Consider the following 22,020-nt stretch of genomic DNA (forward strand, 5'->3'; position numbering starts at 1 on the left):
AACATTTGGAGTGGGCTAGATCGAGACGTCAAGCTGGCCTGAGGCGTTGGAAGTGAAACCTCAAGGGGCATCTAGATTCGATCGTCCACAACAGAGGCACCATTTCATGGGGCGCAACTTGGAAGGAAATGATGTGGACCGGATCTAGGCCATATATCGCGATCCAAGGCTATTCGAGAGTGCAAAGGGTGTAGGCGCAACGCAGGGAGAGTGGGACAGCATATCGTTGTCGGCATCTGGACGTCGAGTTGCGAATTAACGTCGACGCCCTGATGCAGTGGTGTACTCCGCATACCTAAGCAAGTATTTGGTTCGGCGCCCTGAATCAGATTGATTTCCGGTATTGAGATGACAGAAGAGCAAGTTGGCCATATGTTACCGAAGTAAGGGCGTAGAATATCCCGGCAAAGGAAAGACAGGAATAAAGTTGTAAACTCGCAATTCGAGCGCAACAGACGTTGATTCTGCTCGTCCGATGTTAGCTCTTCCATTTCTTCTGGGGTGCGCCAGTTGGCGGTAAGATGCCGTGGAAAACTCCTCTAATGGGGATCATGGTGGCAACTTCACAGGCCGACGAAAAGGGAGAGGATGGACACGACATGGTCGGCGATAGCATTTGAACCTGGAAGGGACACGTCAGCTCCATTTCTTTGTCGGTACGATCGGCAGGCTCAATTGATGCGCCAGGATGGTCACGGTTGCGATCACGGCGAGGCTGAAGTGAGCGGAATAACACCCTTTTCGAGCTTGATGCTTCATGAACCGGCCCCGTGAATGATAATTTGTGGGCAAATAACAAAACAGGTGGCGAGAGAGTTCGAACATGTCCGTACAGTGACCCCAGCTTGGCCTTGCATGATGATGGTCCATCTTTTCAGCAAGGGGATGAAACAAACCAGGTCCTTAGTAGTACGCTGATATATTAGCAAGGTTCAGTCGGAGAATAAAGTGGCTTGCAGCTTCTGAGTGGGTGTCTCGGGGCATCACTGGGTCCCACTGGGCACCCAAGGGCGCGTGGAGCCTAGCCGCTTATCAAATTGCGCCCGGAGATCGGACTGCTAGGCGGCCAGCGATTGGCTTAGGCTGCCGAATTTCACATCCTAGACTGACAGGGCTGCCCTGTGACCTCGCTGCTACCTTTCTCACCTTTCTTTTTGCGGCTCGCTGAATCTTCTTTGAGGGGCTTTGTTTCAACCCTCCTCGCTCCAATTCGGCACCGATACTCGTATATCTCACTTGCAGGCGCGCGGTGGCGGGGACGGCGAACGGACGGGGTCTGCGTGGTCGCAGGTAGTAGTCGCAGATGGGAGCACGAGAGACACCATCCAGAGGCCCTGGCTGAAATTCCAACTCGCCGTGTTCTGGTCGACCAGGACTCGGTACTCGGTAGTCGACATGTAAACATCATCACCCACCGTATATCCTCGAGCAACATCATTCCCTGCTCAGGAGGAGGAGACACGAGGCCCAGATGAAATTCCAAACAGGGACTCAGTTTGTAACCGTCGTCTTCTGTGTCTTCCCGTTTCTTCAAAAAGCCCACTCTCCTCCTGTTCCTTCGCTCAAGCCAGACTGTGCTCACCCTCATCTCTTTTCCCACCACGCTCTTTCTCTCTTGCTCTTTCTCTCTTTGTGACTCTTGGGGCCAGTGGTCGAGGACTGGACTACCATCTGCCACCCTGGTCGACTTGGGCGTTTCAGTCTCAGATTGCCCTTCAGATCGTCATTGCGACAAATCTCCCGCCCAACTTCCCAGGCGTTCTAGCTCCCCGCACTCGGCAGCACCCCAACTCTGTCGGGCCTAGCCTTGGCTACGATTTAGGCCCTGTTTGGTTAAGCTCCAGGTACCGACGCGGAGCCTAACGTTCCTTGCCACTGGCATCGGAGGCTCACGAGGCTAAGGTCCATCCTTGTCCACGAGGCCCTTGTCGCTGAGGACTCGCAATTGGAGCAGGACCATCGTGGAGTTAATCCTTTTCTTTGTGCTCTTCTTTCTCCGACTGGTGGCTTGTCACAAAGAGGGTCAAGCGTACGAAGATTCCCAGTACGGAGCACAGAATAGAGGGACAAAACCCGCTTTCATCAAATCCTTCACTAAATATAACGCCCCTTGCGGCATCGTCTTTATACCACTCTTTTCACCTCGACAACTTCGACTCCTCGACTTCGCCTTCCCTTCAACTCACCTCCAGTCCTTCTTTCGGCCACTCGCCACCTTGCCTTCCTCACCAGTCCCTTGGAGCCCTCTCCATTCACTCGAGGTGCATTCACTTGGACAGTCACTCTTTTTTCGACCCCATTTAGCCACATTCCCCCGCTTGTCGCTCAAGAAGCACAAGCAGAAGCACAGTCAGAGACCGTGCTGTTAGGACTAGATTGTCCCTGCCCTATCAATCCAGCTCTTTGACCAGAGTCCCCCCAAACACACTGCCTCACCTGGTGTGGAGAACATCAACAAACCACATTGCTCACCCAGCCAACAGCAGACCGTCACTACACAACAACTTCTGCTTCGTCGGTCTGACACTCTGTGCGTTTGAGATTTGCGGTTTCGTACCCATTGATACACCTCGAGTTCAGTTGTCCATCAGCACACCGAGGTCCCATCAACCGTTTTTTCGTCGTTCAATATGAAGACTGTCGCATCCTTTGCCATTGCCGCCTTGTGCGCCGCGATGGCCGCTGCCTCTCCTCTCGAAAAGCGCGACTATGTGACCGAAATCGATTTGTACACTGTGACCGTTACAGTGACTGGTTGGCCACCGGCTGATACACCTGCACCGTCTGCTGTCGAAACAACTCCCTCTGGCAGCGACTGGAATAGTTGGAGCAGTTGGGGCGCATGGCACAGCGGAAGCAGTGGGGAATGGAGCAGCGAGTCGCCTTCTCCTACCTCTGCTGCTCCTGCCGATACACCGGCGCCTTCTCCAGAATCTCCACCTCCATCTGCGGCTCCAACCTCCGAGTCCTGGTCAAGCTCGACGCCAGAAGCCTCACCAACCTCTACTGAAGCAGCGCCTTCGCCCGCCTCCACCACTGTCTCTTCGGACTATCAGCAAGGAATTCTTGATTCGCACAACATCCATCGGGCCAACGCATCTGTGCCAGATTTGACCTGGAGTGATGACATGGCCTCCATTGCCGCTCAGATCGCCGCCAGCTGTGTATATGCTCATGACACTTCCACTGGTGGCGGTGGCTATGGCCAGAACATCGGTGCAGGTGCCCCTCCCTCAGGCATCCCTGCCATGATCACCGATGAGATGTATAATGGAGAAATCAACTTCTACCCGGCATATGGCGTGGAGCCAGACATGACCAACTTCGAGAAATGGGGTCACTACTCCCAGATCGTCTGGAAGTCCACCACCTCTGTCGGTTGCGCAACTCAGTATTGTCCCAATGGCTTGGCCAATACCGGTAGCGACGTCAGCCCTTATTTCACCGTCTGCAACTATAGCCCACCAGGTAAGCGCATATTGTCGTCTTCTCTTGCTTGGATTGCAGAATATTTGCTGACTCTTAACAGGCAACTTTGGTGGCGAGTACGCTGCGAACGTCTTGCAACCCGGCGACATGCCCACTGTCACGCTATAAAAGGCGATTAGCTTCTGCATGATCTCACGACTCATTAGATGACCCTCGAGCCCCAGGAATCAAACGATACGTTGTGCTCAAGTCTTGGGGAAATGCATGTGCGCAGCACTGAGCGGGGGTTTGCGAGCAGCATGGGATTATTTTCTTTTCTTTCTTTTCCCCTTTTCATTCTACGAGCCTGTTGCTTCAACCATCTGAACACACTCGTTTTCGGGTTGAAATCAGATGAGCTGAACTTCATGGCCTTTCTGGATCTTGATTCTTGGACACCGGGAGTGTAGCTTGGAGGACATTTGAGGATGAGAAGTACCTGAAAAGGCGAAGGCCCCTGAGGAACGAGGAAGCTCGAGTCTGTAGAATAGAGACCCGAACAGAAAAGTGTGTATCAACAGCGTCTCCGAAACGTGGAATGGTGTGTCCCTGTGGTTCTCCAGTCTCCTTTGGATGGGTGGCGAGCTTGTCTCGGCCTTCTCCCGGCATCGTCTTCCGGTTGTGTCTGGATCGCGATCGCCGTTAGCAGCATCATCCCTTTCACCCATGCTGTGGGTGGCACGGGTGGCTCTCTTCCCCAGGTTTGGCTTGCGGAGAAACGGAAGTGCAGCCCAACCAGCTTCCGTCAGACAAGCCCCATCCCCCCTCAGGGCTCCCTTCCCTATGTTATTCTCATGATCCTGTGTTGTCGTTTTCGACGCCCCTCCGATCATCCGTCAGTCATTCCTTTCAAGCTGGCGAGAAGGGCGAATTATCGTGGCATTGGGACGAGAACACCGCTTCCTTTCCAGCTGTTCTAGAAGCTCCGGAATCGAAAGTCTTTAAAGGGATTCAAAGCCCAGTCGCGTTCAGCGGGGGGATTGGGATGGTTTCGAAGATCTTCAATACGTCACAAGCTTCAGGTCAAGTGGTGCTGGTATCCGTCGACCGCCAAACCAGCTCCACGACCACAGAGTGTTATTACGAACAACTCTTCTGTACATTTATTCCGCTAAACAATCGTCGCACACGGACATAGAGTTCTCAGGTCGCATTCGAACGCGCCTTGAGTTGTCGCTCGTCTCGTCGCCCACCGCCCACCTCGGTTGACTCGAATTAGCACGGCCCTCACAGAATTGCGCTCGCAGACCACTCGGCGCCCCTCATACCACCCAATTTGACTCAACCCGCGGGCGGATTTTAATCAATTTAGCCTCCTTGACGAGTCAGACTGCGCTCTGCCATTTCTACACCTCTGTACGTCCATTTCTCTTTCCTTTCCTCCGGCCGCACCCACTGCGAAATACACTCACAATCTTGGCCACACCTGTTCCCGTCCCCATGCACAGGCTCACCCGCCTTGCGATATGTTCCGGTCGCGAATGGGTCGTGTGGACTATATCGTCATACGACCACCACTCCTGCCGCATCCCCTTCACATGCACAGATCGGCTCTGTAAGAGGTTGCTTTGAGAGAGGATGTCCTCGGGCAATGTGCAGAGGCCATGAAAACCCCTCTTGACATGTCTGACCCTGTGCCAGATGGCAATTTATGCAATTCGCGCGACCTCTTCCCAAGCCGGACTTCTTCTTTCTCTCTTGTTTCTCTTCCCGGACCCTGCGTGCTTCTTCATCAGACTTTCGGCCTTACCTCCCTTTCCTCGATCGTGGAAATCACGTTCCCCATGCCATCTTACTATTTGCATGATTGCCACTACTTCTATCGCACCGCACTTCGCCTTCTGAGCATTGCCACAGTGTTGGCTGCGCTGTACGCATGATTCAGATATTGACCATGTCTTCCACAGGGACAGGAACGAGATACTTTGCCCACCCTAAATCCCTTGACGAGACGTTGAACAGTTCCCCTCGCGAGAACGGCGACCTCGCCAACATGTCAAAAAGTCAAGAGGAGCAGTCGTTCGAGGCGGCCAAGGAGACCACGGCATCCTATACCAAGAAGGAGCAGGAGCCTGTCTCTTTGAAAAAAGAAGTTTCGAAGCCGGGGATCACTTTCGCCGCTCAGGACAAGCTACCGAAGCTACCCATCCCTGAGTTGGATTCGTCTATGAAGAAATATCTCGATGCCTTGGCTCCGCTGCAGTCCCCGCAGGAGCACAACGACACAAAGGCTGCCGTTCGCGACTTTTTGGAGAATGAAGGTAAGGATCTGCAGGAGCGATTGAAGAAGTATGCCACGGGCCGAACTAGTTACATTGAACAATTCTGGTACGACTCGTACTTGAACTATGACAATCCCGTCGTTTTAAACCTCAACCCGTTCTTTCTGCTCGAGGACGATCCCACTCCGGCGCGGAATAACCAAGTCACCAGGGCTGCGTCCCTGGTGATTTCTGCTCTCTGCTTTGTCAGGGCGGTGCGAAAGGAAGAACTGCCGCCCGACACCTTGAGAGGAACGCCGTTGTGCATGTACCAATACTCGCGACTCTTTGGGACTGCACGAGTGCCCACGGAGAATGGATGCATTATCGGTCAGGATTCCGACTCCAAGCATGTTGTTGTTATGTGCCGCGGTCAATTTTATTGGTTTGACGTTCTCGACGACAACAACGACGTGATCATGACTGAAAAGGACCTTGCCATCAACCTGCAGGTTATTGTGGACGATGCCGAGCAGACCCCGATCCAGGAGGCTGCCAAAGGCGCCATCGGAGTGCTCAGTACCGAGAATCGAAAGGTCTGGTCACACTTGCGAGATCTGTTAACAAGGGACGAAGGTTCCAATAACGCGGAATGTCTAAGCATTGTCGACTCTGCCCTGTTTATGATTTGCCTGGACTATACCGAGCCGACCAATGTCTCTCAGCTTGCCGGCAACATGCTCTGTGGCACTAGTGTAGTGGAGCGTGGTGTCCAAGTCGGGACCTGCACCAACAGATGGTATGACAAGCTCCAGATTATTGTCTGCAAAAACGGCAGTGCCGGCATCAACTTCGAGCACACTGGCGTGGACGGGCATACTGTCCTCCGCTTCGCGAGTGACGTCTATACCGACACCATTCTGAGGTTTGCAAAGTCCATCAATGGTCAAGCGCCAACGCTGTGGACAAGTCAGAGCCCGGACCCGTCGAAGCGAGACCCCGATAGCTTTGGTGATGTGAGCACCACTCCGCACAAGCTCGAGTGGGACATGATCCCCGAGCTGCAGATCGCCTTGCGCTTCGCGGAGACACGACTGGCGGATCTGATCAACCAAAATGAGTTTCAGACGCTAGATTTCGCTGGTTACGGGAAGAATTTCATCACATCCATGGGCTTCTCGCCTGATGCTTTTGTTCAAATGGCTTTCCAAGCTGCATATTATGGTCTGTATGGCCGTGTCGAGAACACGTACGAACCTGCCATGACCAAGATGTTCTTCCATGGTCGGACCGAGGCCATTCGGACGGTGACGCCTGAATGCGTCGAGTTCGTCAAAACATTTTGGGCAGACAACGCTGCGCAGAAGAAGGTCGATGCGCTTCGAGCGGCGACACAGAAACATACCGCCATCACTAAAGAATCAAGCAAAGCACAGGGCTCAGACCGTCATCTGTACGCTCTCTACTGTGTTTGGCAACGCAAGGTGAATGATGAGTCGGCCGAAATTGGCAGCACTGCTGGATTCAGCTCGAATGGCTATTCTAGTCCCACCGATGTGAGCGACTTCGGCAGCCCGAAACGTCTCGAGGAGTCGTCTTCACCTATCGGCCGTTCTCGGACTGGAACCGAGTCCAGCCGGTCACCGGCGCCAGCTCTACAGCAGATGCCAGCCCTGTTCAGTGATGCCGGGTGGGACAAGATCAACAACACCATCATCAGTACCTCCAACTGCGGCAATCCATCACTGCGCCACTTCGGCTTCGGGCCAACCTCCGGAGATGGTTTTGGTATCGGGTACATCATCAAGGACGACACTATTTCAATTTGTGCCAGTAGCAAGCACCGGCAGACCCAGCGTTTCGTAGACAGTCTAGAGTCGTACTTGAACGAAATCCGCCGCCTCTTGAGGGCTACCAAAACGAAAGACGCTGCGGCCTCCAAAATCACCCGAGCCCGAGAGGCAGAAGAAAAGGCGGGCAAGGACGGCCGCCTCAAGTCTCGCGGCCGGATTATCAAGACTGAAGCTTCCAAAGTCGATGGCTTCCAGACTCCTACGAGCTTGGACACGGCAGAGGTGGAGGATGATGGTTTGGGTGGATGTAAGTTCCCCTTGACATGCGTTCGATTGCAGACACGTTACTAACCTGTGCTTCCTTCTCCCTCCTTCTAGATGGCTTCTTCGACGCTGGCATGCTGTTACAAGCACTCAAAAAGGACCAACCCAAACCCTCAGAACAAATTGCGCAAAGGAGGAAAGCTGTGGGCAAGAAGCTTGCTTTGAGCGAGTACTAGTACGAGTCCAAGCCGGAATTGGAGGATGGCAATGTGCTGGTTGGATGGCAATTTGGACAAATGGGAATCTGTGGTCGGGGAGATGATTAACCAGGCAGAAGACTGACACGAGCGAAGTTTTGTGTGTGCGTTTGCGGGGGAATGGCTCGCATACGCGCATTCGCAGGTCCAGGCCGGCCCGGGGTGTTGTGCCTGGATCGACCAAGCGAACCAATGGGTTGCAGGAGGCTTGAGAAGAGGCGCATGTGTGGTGCAGGATGATGACACCAGCCACGGCCCAAAGTTCGAGGGCACGCAATGGGTGATGCAGAAGCTTTGAGATACCAGCGTAGTATATTCCGTACATGTAGCCAACAGTTCAGCAACATTGGGTTGTTTTCAGAGGCATTTGTATCCACTGGCGCAGTACTGCTTCCTACGATGTAGTATTCAGGCTGGTACTTCAAGTGGCCTGATAGCGCCGATGCACCGACGGCACCCAGACGGCACTTCCGCATGCCAAGAAGATAGTTCCTTCACCACGCTAAGCCGGATTGGGCACGACCCAGGACTGCTCGATTCAACGTCGGGACTCCCATCGCAGCCCGGTCCTGCGCCTTCAGAACAATCAACAGCGCGCCCCCATTCACCATAGACATCACCCTGTGTTCCGGTCAAAGCTCGTAGTTAGAGTCCGCGACGGGTCTCGTTGCATCTCTCTTCATGTGCTTGGACACGCCCTGACCGAACCCTCGTCCCCTCGCCACTCCCAAGATCCCGATCTCAGCCTTTTCCGCCCTCCCTCGTTCCCGACCATGGCAGCAGTCACCATGCCCACGACCGCCACCCTCCCTGTTCCTCATGGGCTTGGTGCCGCTGCCTTGGACAATCAGGAATCCACCTCCCAGTCTCTTCCCCTCCCGAGTCAAGTCCATACCCCTCCTACGACAGACGAGGGGAGTCATAAGGATGATGACGCAGCTTCGAGTTCCTCCCTGTCCGAACTGGACGATGACATTGAAGATGAGGAGAACAGGATGAGATTCGAAGAGGCTGCCCGTGCCGGCGCAGAAGCCGAACAGTTTTCCGAGGTCAAGCCGGACAGATATGAGAACGGGGTCCCCATCTTCACTCCAGTATGTGTTTTACGGCCCGATAACATGGCCCGATACGAGGTGGAAGCAAAGAAAGCCAGGCTGACAAACATGCACTCCAGACAATGGCCCAGTTCAAGGACTTCCAAAGATATGTCAAGGGCGTGGACCCTTACGGCATGCAGTCAGGTATCGTCCTCATCGATCCTCCCGAAGAATGGTATGTCGTTCCTATTCCAACACATGTCGTCGCCCGATGGTCATGGCCCTCTTCGCGAATCATAAGGCTGATTATAGTACAGGAAGCGTGCTCGGAAAGCCCTGGACGATATCGTCAAGACCATCAGGATTAAAAATCCCATCACCCAGGAATTCCACGGTGCCCAAGGGATCTATACACAGAGAAATATGGAAAAAATGCGGTCTTACAATCTTCCGCAATGGAAATCTCTCTGTGAGCAGACCGAGAACCAGCCCCCCGCCAAGCGTGGTGAGAAGCGCCTCAACGCCGACAAGCTACTTGGACGAGGCATCGCTCGTAGCAGAAAGACTGAAGTATCGGCCACACCCGAGCCGTCCAAAAGGGCCTCCAGTCGAGCCAAATCCATTCCCATTAAAGAAGAGCCATCTGATCACGATTCCACCCTTCTTGCCCCTCCCACCCCGACCAGTCCAGAGGTGAAGCCAGCCGCCCTGGACAATGAGGAGGCCGATGATGAGGCGGTTTCCTCGACTGCTGACCCAACGCCGACCAAGGCCAAGAGGGGGAGGGGCAGACCACCTGGTACCGGCAGACCACGAGGAAGACCGCCCAAAAATGCCAACAAGAAGGAAACTTCAAGTGCTGGCAAAGGGGCAGAGACCACCGTTGCCGCTCGGCGACTGCGGAATGCCCGTGAGGCCAATGATGAAATTGATGAGGAGGCTTTCCAGGATTTTGACTATCGTGTATATGACAACGATCAGTGGACGCCCGAACGCTGCGATGAACTCGAAGAGAAATACTGGAAAAGTCTCAACTTCAGTAACCCCATGTATGCTGCCGACATGCCGGGCTCCCTGTTTGATGATGATACCAAGGAGTGGAATGTGGCAAAACTACCAAACTTGCTGGACCTTCTCGGTAATTCTATTCCTGGTGTCAACACCGCCTACCTGTATCTTGGGATGTGGCGAGCCACTTTTGCCTGGCATTTGGAAGATGTGGATCTCTACAGCATCAACTACATCCACTTCGGTGCCCCGAAACAATGGTACAGCATATCTCAAAAAGACGCACCCAAATTTGAAGCGGCTATGAAGTCTATCTGGTCGTCAGATGCCAAGGACTGCGATCAATTCTTGCGCCACAAGACTTATCTCGTCTCGCCCGCAATACTGAAATCCAAGTTCGGGGTCAATGTCAACAAAGTCGTCCATCGAGAAGGCCAGTTTATAATCACCTTCCCTATCGGGTATCATTCCGGCTACAATCTGGGTTATAATTGCGCAGAGTCGGTCAATTTCGCCATTGACAACTGGTTGCAATATGGAAAGACGGCGCGAAAGTGCCAGTGCGAAGCCGACAGCGTCTTCATCGATGTGGACTGGTTCATCCGAAGGATGAATGGCGAGCCTACACCCGAGTTCGAAGAAGTCGAGGTCACCGACGATGAAGATGAGGACGAACCAACAGACCTTCCGACACCTCCAAGCAGCGACAGAGGAAGGATCAAGGTCCCGCAGAAGAGAAAACGAGCTTTGAAGGAGCTTGGACCAAACAAAAAGGCCAAGAAAATAATCAAAATCAGAAAGGTCAGCAAGAACCAACCTTGCTGCCTGTGCCCGAACGATTTCTCCTGGGAGGAGCTTCTGCCGACAACGCAAGGTCAACGTGCTCATAGAACCTGTGCTATGTACACGCCAGAAACCTATATTGCCAGCAAAGACGGCAAGGAGATGGTCTACAATGTTGAGAACATCAGCAAAGATCGTCTGGAACTCAAATGCCACGAATGTCGGCAGAGGAAAGGTTCGTGCTTCCAATGCTCATCGGCGAAATGCACCAAGTCGTACCACGCTACTTGTGCCATGCACGCTGGTGTTCAAGTCGACAAGGGCGAAATCGCTGTTTGGCACGAAGGAGTGGAGTACCGGGACATTGGTTTCGACTGGAGATGTCGTCTGCATCGTACGGTCAAACGCACGAGACTCACGAGTGAACTTTCCCTCTGCAATCATGCAAACAGCTGCTGGCAGAACGCTGAGTTTCCACAATTTCTTTTCAGCCTTAAGGAAGGAGCACTCATTCAATTTCAAGCCACCAATTTCGACGATATTGAGGCTGGCCTGGTAATTTCTGGCTACGATGAAGGCCAAGACTCAGTTCTTGTCAAGATTCTACCAGACTTGAAACAGGTTAAGGAAGTAGATCCAACCTCGATCCTGTTTGTCGACTCTGCAACCTCATACTTACAGAAGCCAAGCGCAAACGCGCTCGACCTGCCGGAAGAGCTTCAAGGCAAGACTGCTTCTCTCCCCGAATCCACTGAGAAGAAGCCAAGTCCAGGTGACGTGTTTACTGAGGAGCCAAGGACCGAATGGGCAGAGTTTGTCTGTTCTCTAGCTCCCGTTAACAAAGCGCAGAAGCCCGTGGATCTCGCAAAGGAAAAACAGCTGTGGTTATATCTTGGGGAGAAGTCTTCAGAAGGAAAAGCATTCTATACAGCTGACCCTGCAAACCCCGTTCATGATCCTGCATCGAACTTCCTCGACCTTGTTATGCCTCCCAAAAAGACAATGGCGCCACCACCTCAACCAAAGCGTCAAGCGCTCTCTGCCTCCCATCCACTAGCCAACTTTGCTGCCAAGAATGCTGCGATGCAGAGCATCAGGCAGACTGTCGATAAGCAGCAACTGCAGGGATCAGTTCTTCCAGGAACGTTCAGCGGAACAACGCAAGATCTCACGATGGGAAGTGGCCAAGCTAGGCCAATCAAAGCCAGTCAGATTAAGCCGTCGCAATACAAGGACATCGTGACTGGTCAAGAAGCTCGCCTGAATGAGCAGGCGCGGATATTTCAGCGACAGCAAGTCAAGGCTCGGCAACTTGACGCTACGGAAAGCTCCACCAGCGCCGTTCGTCATGCTAGTATAGGAATTGACCATGATGCTGTTCAGCGGCAGAGGCACTTCCAACAACAAGCATCTCAACATGCTAAGCATATGAAAGAGTGGTCGAACGATCCATCACTGCCACCGCTCAAGCAATACGAGTCCTTTCCAAGCTTCTCTACCCTCGATACCACTGGTCGCTACGGTCCTACAATGATGAATTCAAACATCAGGTCACAACAATACGAATACAGTAACGACTGGATGAACCCTAGCACCACAAGTCGGAGCCCAGGTTTTGGACACACCCAAAATTCGGGTCTCAATTCCATGCTTTCATCTCAATATGGTCAACCTCAGTCCCCAGTGACTTCTCCCTTCCCTCCATACGTCCAGCAGTCTCACCTTCAGTACTCGTATCACGCCAATTCGAATCAAAGTCCTCCAGGATCTTCAGCTTCAAGCACTCCTTATCAACAGTCCCGCATCGAAACGATCCGCGCGGCTGCAAGTCAACCACCTCCACCTCCACCCACAGCTGAAGTCGAACGTCAACGAAGGATTTCTAACCCGGCTTACCCTTTCAAAAGCCCCGATCAAATCAAGGCCCAAAAAGAAGCAGAGAAGCATTCTCCACCTGGTAGCAGACCGAGCAGCTCATACATGATTCCCAGTCCCGGTCTGCAGCAGCATGACGCCTCTTCCTTCATGCCGCATACAGGTTCATCCCATCCAAGCCCCGCCATGCAACCACTTGACCCGCAGAATCCGCCTCAATTCATCAACCCAAATGCCACGCAGATCAGTCCAACCGGGTCCAGTGCTGGACATCGCTCTGCAAGGGGAAGTTTCTCCGGACTAGGTTTGGGATCAAGCGTCCCTCTCCCTCTAAGTCACATGGGATTGAAAAGGAGCTCTTCGATGGACATGATGGATCTAGATATGATTCACGACATGGCGCCCTTCCCCGCTGCGAGTATTAATCCGCTGCAAATCAGCAATTATATTCCCAAGCGCTCTATTTACGATCCATTGAACACGACTGTCCATGGTGGCATGATGCAACAAAAGCCTCAAGCCCCGCTTCCCAAACCCATTCTTCCGCATGCCTCGGCAATCCAGCTTCCTCCCCAGCCTCCTATGACCGATCCCTCTGCTGTACTCGCCCAATCTCTTGAGAAACGTCCACTTGGACCTACCGGCTTGCTGATCAACGATCGTCCCATCCCCAAGCAGCTGAGTGATTGGTTTACAAGAGGTGGTTTCTGGGCGAGGGTGGCAGGGTACTACATCCAAAAACACAATGGCATGGCTAGTGTTTATAGAAGCCCGTTCATTGCGGTTAAGGATAAGGTTGGGCTGGACAGTTGGGAAGGAGGATTAGCGGAGAGGTACTACGACAATCTGGAACCGGCAGAAAGGCAAAGCATTGATGCCGTGAGAGACGGTAAGGCACATCCATAAATGTGGGGAAGTCATCAAGGGCACTCAGATACAGGCTGGGCGATTGGAGTGAAACGAGTAGATGGGGCATACGGGGTCAAGCGAATTCGCACTTTGTGTCCCTCAATGGAGCTCCAGTGGATATGAGGGAAGCGGATGTGAACGATGGGATGGAAATAGGGATGAGGGATCGCGAGAGGCTGTGATGCCGCCATTCCACGCATATCTTGACTTTGGGCTTGAACGAAGCCTTGCGTTCATTTTATCCAATCTCTTGGTCGGACAGCTCCGACCCCAATAACAATTAACTATGAAATCCCGAAAGAAATGGAGAAGGAGAGTTGCCTTTTTCCCCATTCGATCGTTGTTCTTCCTCTTCCTCTTCCTCTTCCTCTTCCTCTTCCTCTTCCTCTTCCTCTTCCTCTTCCTCTACCTCTAGGAAACTTCCGTGTATCCAAGGCCCCTTGAAGCTGCCCCGAAAATGACCTTTTGACTCAGAAATGTCGATCCATTTTGTCCACCTACCTACCTACCTATCTATCTACCAGGTAGGTATGGAGTGTGTCGCGCCGGCCCAGCCACCCACCCGCCCACCCTATTCCTATCGTGTCGCATTGCGCATTCCCCCTGTTCTGCGAGCATGCAGGTGGTTATTTAACGAACGTCAGGGTCTCCTGCTTGCGGTTTGCCGTCTTTGTTCCCCTTCCTCTCATCCATTGCCGCGAGGAAAAGCTAATGCAAGTACATAAGAAAATGAAAAATGGCCAAAGACCCAACACTAGCAGGATCAACGTATTATTCTTGCCTATCAGTATAGAATGCTGCCGAAAATAAAGGGGTCCCAAAAGGGGGGGAAAAAAGGGAAAGCATGACAAGGCGTTTATTGAACGATGGAATCCGTCACCTGCTCCCTGAGAGTACATATTGCAACCACGCTTCACTGCTTCGTGCATCTTGTGCCCTCTATCCGAGATCTACAACTCTAGGATACCCTTGGCTGGTCTCATCCCGGCCCAAACCTTCAACCATGACGAGGGCCTTGTGGATGCATTGTCTCTTCCTGTCCTGGGGCGGTCCCCAGGTCTGCCACAACGTCGGGCACAGACAAAGGGCCACCCTGTTTCCCCGTGTCAGTTTCCGCCCATCCGATATTTTATCTGCCGGAGTCATCGATTCGTGGTTGAAGCTCGCGCCAATCTTGGGGTACTCCATCTGGTATTTTTCGTTTTCAGCTCTTCGCATCATGAAGGCCAGCTCCAGGCTCTTCAGGAAAGATTGCTCGAATTGGTGCAAAGCTTCCATCTGATAGTGCTGCCTGTGTTCCGAGAGTCCTCCGTCACTCGCTTCCTGAGATTCTGTGGTTGAGTGTTTCCATGGTTCCACCTGCTGAGGCGGAGCCGGAGGAGCGCAGATACTCTTGAAAACGTCAAACAGATCCTGTGCAAACTGACGAGCAAGTCCCGGAATCATGGGTTTGATGACGAGATCCAGATAAGTCAACTTTTCTTCCCGCTTTATTGATTCCGTAAATAGAGGTAAATCTGACTCCAGTTATTAGTTCGTGGGGTCTAGCTTCCTCACCTGTAGTGGACTTACATTGTTCGCAAAACCTAAGGACATTACCATTTATTATCGGCTTTGGAATCGGACTCGGAAGGTCGTAACGCCACAAGCAGTCTTGATCCACGAACACCCAAACCTTGAAGTGTCTTGAGATTAGCGACATCGAACAAGCCTCCTTTTTACAATGACATAGGGACTCACAAAGATCGCCATCCCAGCGAATGCGCGAAGAACAATCTGAGTGTTCATGAACGGGTCGGCAAGAAGAACGTTCAAGGTTGTCTCTACAAAACCTCGGTCCCACATGCCGCATAGCATCTCGCCTAGTCTGAGTGAAGCGCGGGTGAAGTTGGACCATGTCAAATGAGCAATGGGAAACCCTTGACAAAAGGCTTCGACGCCACGTTCCGTATCAAGTACAGGCTCACCGAGGTGGTAATGGGCGACCTCCTTGATAGTGTAGTCGTCGTCGTAAAGCCTGCATTTCCCAGAGTGCTCCCAGGCCTTGGTCAGTGCGTGATCGAAAGAGTCGTACTTGGGAATTTTTGCGCTATATAGGATACTCCTGGTAACATCAGATTCATAGGGCTCTGGAGGGAGAGGGGTGTCTTCTTTTCTGAACTGCCTGAAGACAGACTGTGATGAATTTCCTCGCGAGTGTGAGATGGGATCATCAGCGGCTGGGGCAGGCACATCGTTGGTGGCTGGTGATGGGGAGTCCGGCGATGGCTGCTCTGCGCCCTGTGGTGTACCTGAACTTCTGCTTCGCAGGGTCGAAGCCCTTGATGACGGAGAGGCACTTTGTTGGTGGTGGGTTTTGGCAGCAAACTGTGGTCGATGTCGAGGCCATTCGCTGACGAGCTTCTCAGCACTGACGCCGGCCATCTTCCCTAGTCCTTGTAGCTTGGTCTTGACTTGCTTCTCGCTCAACCGCGACTCCCCCTTCTTCAGACTCTTTAGGAGTTGCTGTTCGAGGGTTCTCATCAACTGAGCGAAGGGGGTGGAGCCTTTTCTGGCACTCTCGTCGAGCACATTGTATAACTCTCTTGTCTCTGCTGCCGACCACTGGCGCCGCTTTCTGGCCATTATGTCTGTTGTGACAATAGGTATTGCAAACCAATTAGGTTTCAAAGATGCTTTTTTGTGGGTGGCAAGTACCGAAAAGCTGGAGCAAAGTATGATTGAAGAAGGAGGGATGATCTTAGACTAAGAGAAGGAGCAAGAGGAAATTCCAAGGTTGGAAGGAGCCAGAGATATGTGAAGGAGCCAAAGAATTTTGATTTGGAATGCAGGCCTGCAAATTGGCCTGTTGTCGGTTGATCTTGGAATGCGGGCGGTGAGTGTTCAAGGCCTGTCCTTTGTTTGCTACGACACCGGTATCTGGTTACCCCTTTTTATGGCACCGTTGACCTCAGGGACAAAGCCCAGGCCGGACAGATGAGACTGTCATCAGCTCGCGAACAAAAGGAGATCGATGGTGCCGGTGGGCATCATCAGGCTTGCGCAGTGGTTGCCGTGTTCCATAATGTCCGACATGAGGCGGTCACAAAGGCACTGTCTCGCCTCCACCAGTCCTGTTGTTGCAGTGGTCCTTATCGTCGTCCAGAGAGGCAGAGATGGTTCACTGCCTTCAGTCCATCATGCTGGGACTTTTAAATATCCACGTCTTCTACAAGTCCGAACTTTGTTCAAGTCAACTTCTCGATCATTACCAGTCTTCCTCAAAAGCCTATTGCACAAACTAGTGCCACCAACGTCTTTCTGCAGGTTTTAGCCAAATCAATCACTTCGCAGTCCACCAAGGCTCGGCATCTCAAACCATCTGTGGACCACCATGGTTACACAAATTGTAACAAAACCAGCCAAGGAATCAAATGGGGATGGCTCTACGGACTTTAAACGAAAGCGAAGCGTCACAGACACAGGGACTGAGTCTAACAAGAAACCGAGAGGCCCTGAGAGACGGAAGCCCCAGAGGGACGACACCAATGCTCACCAAGGTTCTCTACCTCAGATGTCAGTTGCCTCGTCCAAGTCCACGGCCCTGAAAAAGACTGCCTCCCATGTTCTCGTGTCCCTCGATCCCGGTACAGAGTTCTGCAAGGCGGCTATCTACGTTTCCAAAGAGAATGCATCTCTGGCGGAAATCGAAACGAGAACACTGGAGAGAGTGATATTTGCCGACGGCAGTACCATTGTCCGATCCCAAGTTGCGTTCCAGAACACGATAGACAGACGTACTGGCCAGTCAATCCGCACACCACTTTTTGGATGCGAGGTGGATAAGGCCCTCGAGAGGGATGAAATTGAGGCTCGCGAAGTCATACGCCATTTCAAACCCATGATATACAAGGGTTTCATGGCAAAACAGAGGAAGTCGATAGACGAGGTATCGGAGTTGCAAGGACGAATGGAGAAATTGCATGTGGTGATGGAACAAAACTTGACTGCTGTTAGCGAATCCAGCACCAACAAGCGGCTAGACAAAAATCCAAAAAATCGAAAAGACTTGCAGAAACCCATGGTCCACCTCGAGGTGTTTGCCCAGCTTCTACGGTGGCTTCTTCAGTGCGCCATCAATTTCGCAATCGCAAAGCACGCCGAACTCCAGTGGCTCAGTCTCGAGCAGTCTTCAGACCTGGATGAGCTGCTTGAAAAAACTCCAAACATTCACATTGCTATCGCCGTTCCCGCCGACTGCTCATTTGTTCACAAGCAACACATTCTCGCAGCTGCCAAGAGTGCTGGTATTCGACACCCCTGGCCGTACTTGGTGTCCGAGCCTGCAGCAGCGCTGGAATACTATTTGGCAACTCTAAGAGAAAAAGATCGGTCGCCAAAGAGCTCATACATGCTCGTCGACATAGGTGGAGGTTCCGCCGACTTACAGACTTGGTCAATAAGAAGCGTGTCTCCATTGAAAGTTGCCGAAATGCTTCCAGCTGTGACAGAATGGGTCGGTGGGTTCGAAGTCAACGGAGATGCTGTGGCATTTTTGATGCAAGGGATCGAAGATGTCGACAAATTGGTGTCCGATACTCAAGCCACACGCATCCAGTACGCGAAATACCGGGTCGCGAAATTGAAAGACAGAATAGGGGCTCCTGGTCCAGAAACAGTCAGGAAGGTCAGGAGACGAGGATTAACAAGAAGAATGTTAGAAGAAGAGATCGCAGAAAGTTTCGAACACCAAAAGAGGCGCCCTCCGAATGCATCCCACCGCCTCTTGAAAGTCAGCGGTGTTCCATTCCTCAACGGGACCCCATTTTGCGGTGGATTCGGCATTCAGATGACGCACGAAACCATGAAGACGGTTTACAAACGGAGCCTGGATACCATCATTTCGACCATAATCCGTGCTCTAAACAGACTTGAAGCTGCCAAAGATTCCCAAAAATTCGTCGGAAAACAGGGCCTGCCCGTGAGCGAAATTCTTGTTTGTGGTGGCGCCAGCTCCAACCATTACATTCAGCGTGAAATCCGCAAAGCTGTGACCGGCACCTTCCCAGTCGTTGTCAACTTTTTGTTACCTCCGAAAACCACAAAAAACTTTCACCTCGTGGCCTTAGGTGGCCTGTTGCTGCTTGCGAATCGAGTCACCACCAACAAAGAATGATTCAACGAGAGCTCAGAGTACTTCACTTGGACCTTTCAAGAGAACAACGATTTTCGATATGACGATTGTCAAATTTGGCAATGAGGAGGTGGCCAGGTTCTTCACATGGGATGCGCAAGCGGTCGACTCGACGGAGAAAGATCTCGCTCCGAGGGCAGAGTCATTTGCGTCTCGACCAAGTCGGTTGCAGCCCGTGGGTGGAAGCGAGATTGGTCTCTGGAGAATGTGAGTGTGCTGGCAAAAGCCTGATGCTTCCAGAATCGTAGGTGGCATCAGACTATCAGGCGCTGAGGGACCCATTCTGAGTCATTTCCACTTCATTGTGTTCTCTCCAGAATAATAGGCACTGCTGCCACCAAGAAGGACGATACGCGGTCAATGACTAATGGATGGAGACGGAGAATTGAACAGGATGATGTGATTGTGGCTGGACTGGGACATGTTTTGGACGTTGATAAGAGTAATGGCTCAAGGAGAGTTTTGTCAATTCGGCAAGCGATCTGTGAGGCTGCGGTATTTTGGCGACATGTTTTTGGATCAAAGGCACGGTTGCGAAAGAGCAGCATCGGGATAGAATTACGGATGTCACACTGTCCAGGAACACCTCTGTTGTTACAAGAAAATGGAAACCCCATCCATTCACTCGTACTACCGACAGAGCTATGGGCGGAGATCTCGTGTTTGGTCTATGAAAGCTTTTGGGGGACGGGGTTCTCGGTTCTTGTTGGGAGTCAGTATTTTGCGACCGTCTCTTTACGGGTGATGGGAGCGAAACGCGTCGAAGCGGCACGCAATTGGCAAGATGTTCATCGCGTGGAGTGACTGACTACCGGCAACAGAGTGAGTACAGTGTGAAGCTTATAGGGTACTAAGTACTGGGTAGTGATGAGGGAAATGCGATCAGAGACACAGGTTTGACTGCCGAGTACATACGCATCTCGCCATCCTCTTTGTCCGTCTGCTTGCTTCAAAAAATCCGTACAGCCAAAGTCCAGTAGCTCGCACTATTCAAGTCAGTTCCGTTGCTCTAGCACTGATCAAAATAGAGAAGTCATCATCGAGGCTCGTTCTGTTCGCTAGTGCGCAGTCCCCCCTTCGGATTACACTCCTGGCGAGAGGCTCTGGTGGCAGCCACTCTTTGACCTCTGCATTGAATCACGGATGCAAAACGATTGGAAACACCGACACCGGACATTTTCAAGAGTACGGTCGACAAAAAGCCCAGAGTGCCCAGCTCGTAGTGTCCTGTTGCGCCTGCGCCTGCGCCTTGTTTCCCGCTTTATCATGGGCGTGGAGCTTGGCCATGGCCTCAATGCGACAACGGATCGAGGCCATGTTTGCTGGGTTTTGCGCTTGGGCGGCTTTGGCGAGCGCCTGCTGGTAGTAGTGGGCACTTTTGGCGCGGTCAGCGTCCCGTCGGGCGCCGTACATGTAGCCCATGTCGGAAAAGGTCTGCTGGAGGAAGCGAGCCTTGAAATCGTCATCGTAGCCGCTTTCCTGGCACAGTCGCAGGGTCTCGAGGAGGACAGGCTCGGCGGCCGCGACGTCGTCGTTCTGGAGATACTGGCGGGCAATCATCTGCAGGGCGGCGATGTGTACTCCGAGGGGCACACTGGGGTCCTGGGCCAGCCGGCGGGCGATGCGCAGCGCGTCGTCGAATTCTTTTCGTTGGTAATTGAGCGAGCAGATCTCGTCCTGGATCCAGGCCCACTCATCGACGTCCAGGCCGCTGGCCGGACCGAACTTGTCGGACGACAGGCGCAGAATGGAAGCTATCCGGCCGGCGTTGGCGTCGATCTCGCCCTGCGTCCACAGCTTCAGCAGCGGTTTCAAGACATGCCCCTCGGAAAGGGTGCGAAAAGCAAGCGCTTGGAGGAAATGCACTATCTGGGCCCGCACATCCGGGAACCGGTCCCAAAGTGGATACGAGTACAGCCGAAGAAGGCGCAGGAATATCCAATAGGGAGATGTCTGGAAGCAGTGGGACGCGAGGCTGCAGGCCAGATTGATTTCTCTGAATGCCCCGACCGTATCGCCCGTCAAGAGCAAGGGGATTGCGTCGTAGAAACATTTGTTGAACAACAGCGACACGCTATCACCACCACTTTGGTAGTCGAGACTTGCGACTTCGTGGTCGTTTTGTTGTTCTTGTTGCTGCTGCTGCCGCCTCCGCCGGCGGTTTGCGAGGCCAAGTGGACTCCAGAACGACACGTTCCAATCCAGATAAGACTTGGTCAAGAGCAAGATGCGCTCGTCAATGTCTACGGTCGACCGAAAGGCGTTGGGGTGTAGATCCAGGTGAATCTTCTCGCCTATCGGCGGCACTCCGGTTGTTTTTCGCTGGGTTCGCTTTCGTCCCTGCCCCTGGGGTCTGCTGAATCGTCTGATGCGATCCCATTTGATAGGCTTCCCATGCAGCTGGACCGGAGGAGGCGGAGGTACCACCCCGTGTGTTGTTGTGGATGTAGATTGCGTGATCAAATGCACGACGGCCTCTTTCTCGGTCGACTTGTAGTTCTTGAACGCCCCCCACGTCGCTATCCGTCTCTTAAAGGCCTTTTCGCTGTACCGCGCTCGATGAAAACCATGTTAGCAGCAGCAGGAGGCCCGAAAAGAAGTTGACAGTTTCCAAAGGGGTAAGGGAAGGAAACCCACGTTGCGTGAAAGTCGTATTGGTCGGCCAGAATCTGCTTGATCTCGGAGAGCTTCTTTTCTTGATGCACGTATAGCTCAATGAATATCCCTTTGATGGAAGACCATTCGTCTTGGGAAGGTCCTTCCACCACCGTCACTCCGGAGGTAGTAGGCTCGTAGTCTGTCATCTGGGGGGCCTTCGGATCAGCAGGATGCATGCACTGGGTAACATGCCCAGACTAGTACACCCTTTCGATTCATAATATCCCTCGCTCCAGGCCTCAACAGTAGAAAGATCGTGATCTCCTGCAAGAAGGACTTCGACTTTGGTGTGAAAGAAAAGGAAGCGAACTCTGTCACGGCAGGCGCAGGCGCTGGCTTGGCACTTGGCGCAGTAAGTACCTAGTAGGTGGTATTCGTCAGGCTCTCAGCAGAACTTAGATACGCAGCTACAACCAATTCGCTTTTGACGAAGCTTTCGCTTGCCAAACTCGTAAGCAACGACGCAGTTCCAGCTGGGTGCCGGGCATGGGGTTAATGCAAGCTTATTGGCGCCGCTTTAGTCACAGACTAGTCCTAGTGCGGCAAAACAAAAGTCTCCTGCATATGTGGAGCTCGCAGCCTTGCAGGCTTCCA

At 52.6% G+C, this 22,020-nt stretch overlaps 6 protein-coding genes across 6 annotated transcripts; 4 read left to right on the forward strand and 2 right to left on the reverse strand.

Moving 5' to 3' along the window:
• Positions 1-2,630: 2,630 nt before the first annotated feature.
• On the forward strand, positions 2,631-3,597 carry Z520_05055 (uncharacterized protein; the record flags this gene model as incomplete). Its single annotated transcript, XM_016775559.1, has 2 exons — positions 2,631-3,468; positions 3,530-3,597. The coding sequence occupies 2 exons, from the start codon at positions 2,631-2,633 to the stop codon at positions 3,595-3,597; spliced, it is 906 nt and encodes a 301-aa protein (XP_016633602.1).
• A 1,765-nt stretch (positions 3,598-5,362) lies between these two features.
• Z520_05056 (uncharacterized protein) lies at positions 5,363-7,962 on the forward strand (the record flags this gene model as incomplete). Its single annotated transcript, XM_016775560.1, has 2 exons — positions 5,363-7,769; positions 7,841-7,962. The coding sequence occupies 2 exons, from the start codon at positions 5,363-5,365 to the stop codon at positions 7,960-7,962; spliced, it is 2,529 nt and encodes an 842-aa protein (XP_016633603.1).
• A 794-nt stretch (positions 7,963-8,756) lies between these two features.
• On the forward strand, positions 8,757-13,592 carry Z520_05057 (uncharacterized protein; the record flags this gene model as incomplete). Its single annotated transcript, XM_016775561.1, has 3 exons — positions 8,757-9,077; positions 9,158-9,255; positions 9,338-13,592. 3 exons carry the CDS (start codon positions 8,757-8,759, stop codon positions 13,590-13,592), a joined length of 4,674 nt encoding a protein of 1,557 aa, XP_016633604.1.
• Positions 13,593-14,534: 942 nt separating this feature from the next.
• On the reverse strand, positions 14,535-16,220 carry Z520_05058 (uncharacterized protein; the record flags this gene model as incomplete). The annotated part of the gene is made up of 3 exons (XM_016775562.1): positions 14,535-15,112; positions 15,168-15,270; positions 15,336-16,220. The coding sequence occupies 3 exons, from the start codon at positions 16,218-16,220 to the stop codon at positions 14,535-14,537; spliced, it is 1,566 nt and encodes a 521-aa protein (XP_016633605.1).
• A 748-nt stretch (positions 16,221-16,968) lies between these two features.
• Positions 16,969-18,750, forward strand: Z520_05059 (uncharacterized protein; the record flags this gene model as incomplete). The annotated part of the gene is made up of 1 exon (XM_016775563.1): positions 16,969-18,750. The coding sequence occupies one exon, from the start codon at positions 16,969-16,971 to the stop codon at positions 18,748-18,750; it is 1,782 nt and encodes a 593-aa protein (XP_016633606.1).
• A 1,197-nt stretch (positions 18,751-19,947) lies between these two features.
• On the reverse strand, positions 19,948-21,572 carry Z520_05060 (uncharacterized protein; the record flags this gene model as incomplete). The annotated part of the gene is made up of 2 exons (XM_016775564.1): positions 19,948-21,313; positions 21,406-21,572. 2 exons carry the CDS (start codon positions 21,570-21,572, stop codon positions 19,948-19,950), a joined length of 1,533 nt encoding a protein of 510 aa, XP_016633607.1.
• Positions 21,573-22,020: the final 448 nt, after the last annotated feature.

The sequence above is a fragment of the Fonsecaea multimorphosa genome (assembly GCF_000836435.1).
Source record: "Fonsecaea multimorphosa CBS 102226 unplaced genomic scaffold supercont1.8, whole genome shotgun sequence".
NCBI lineage: Eukaryota > Fungi > Ascomycota > Eurotiomycetes > Chaetothyriales > Herpotrichiellaceae > Fonsecaea > Fonsecaea multimorphosa.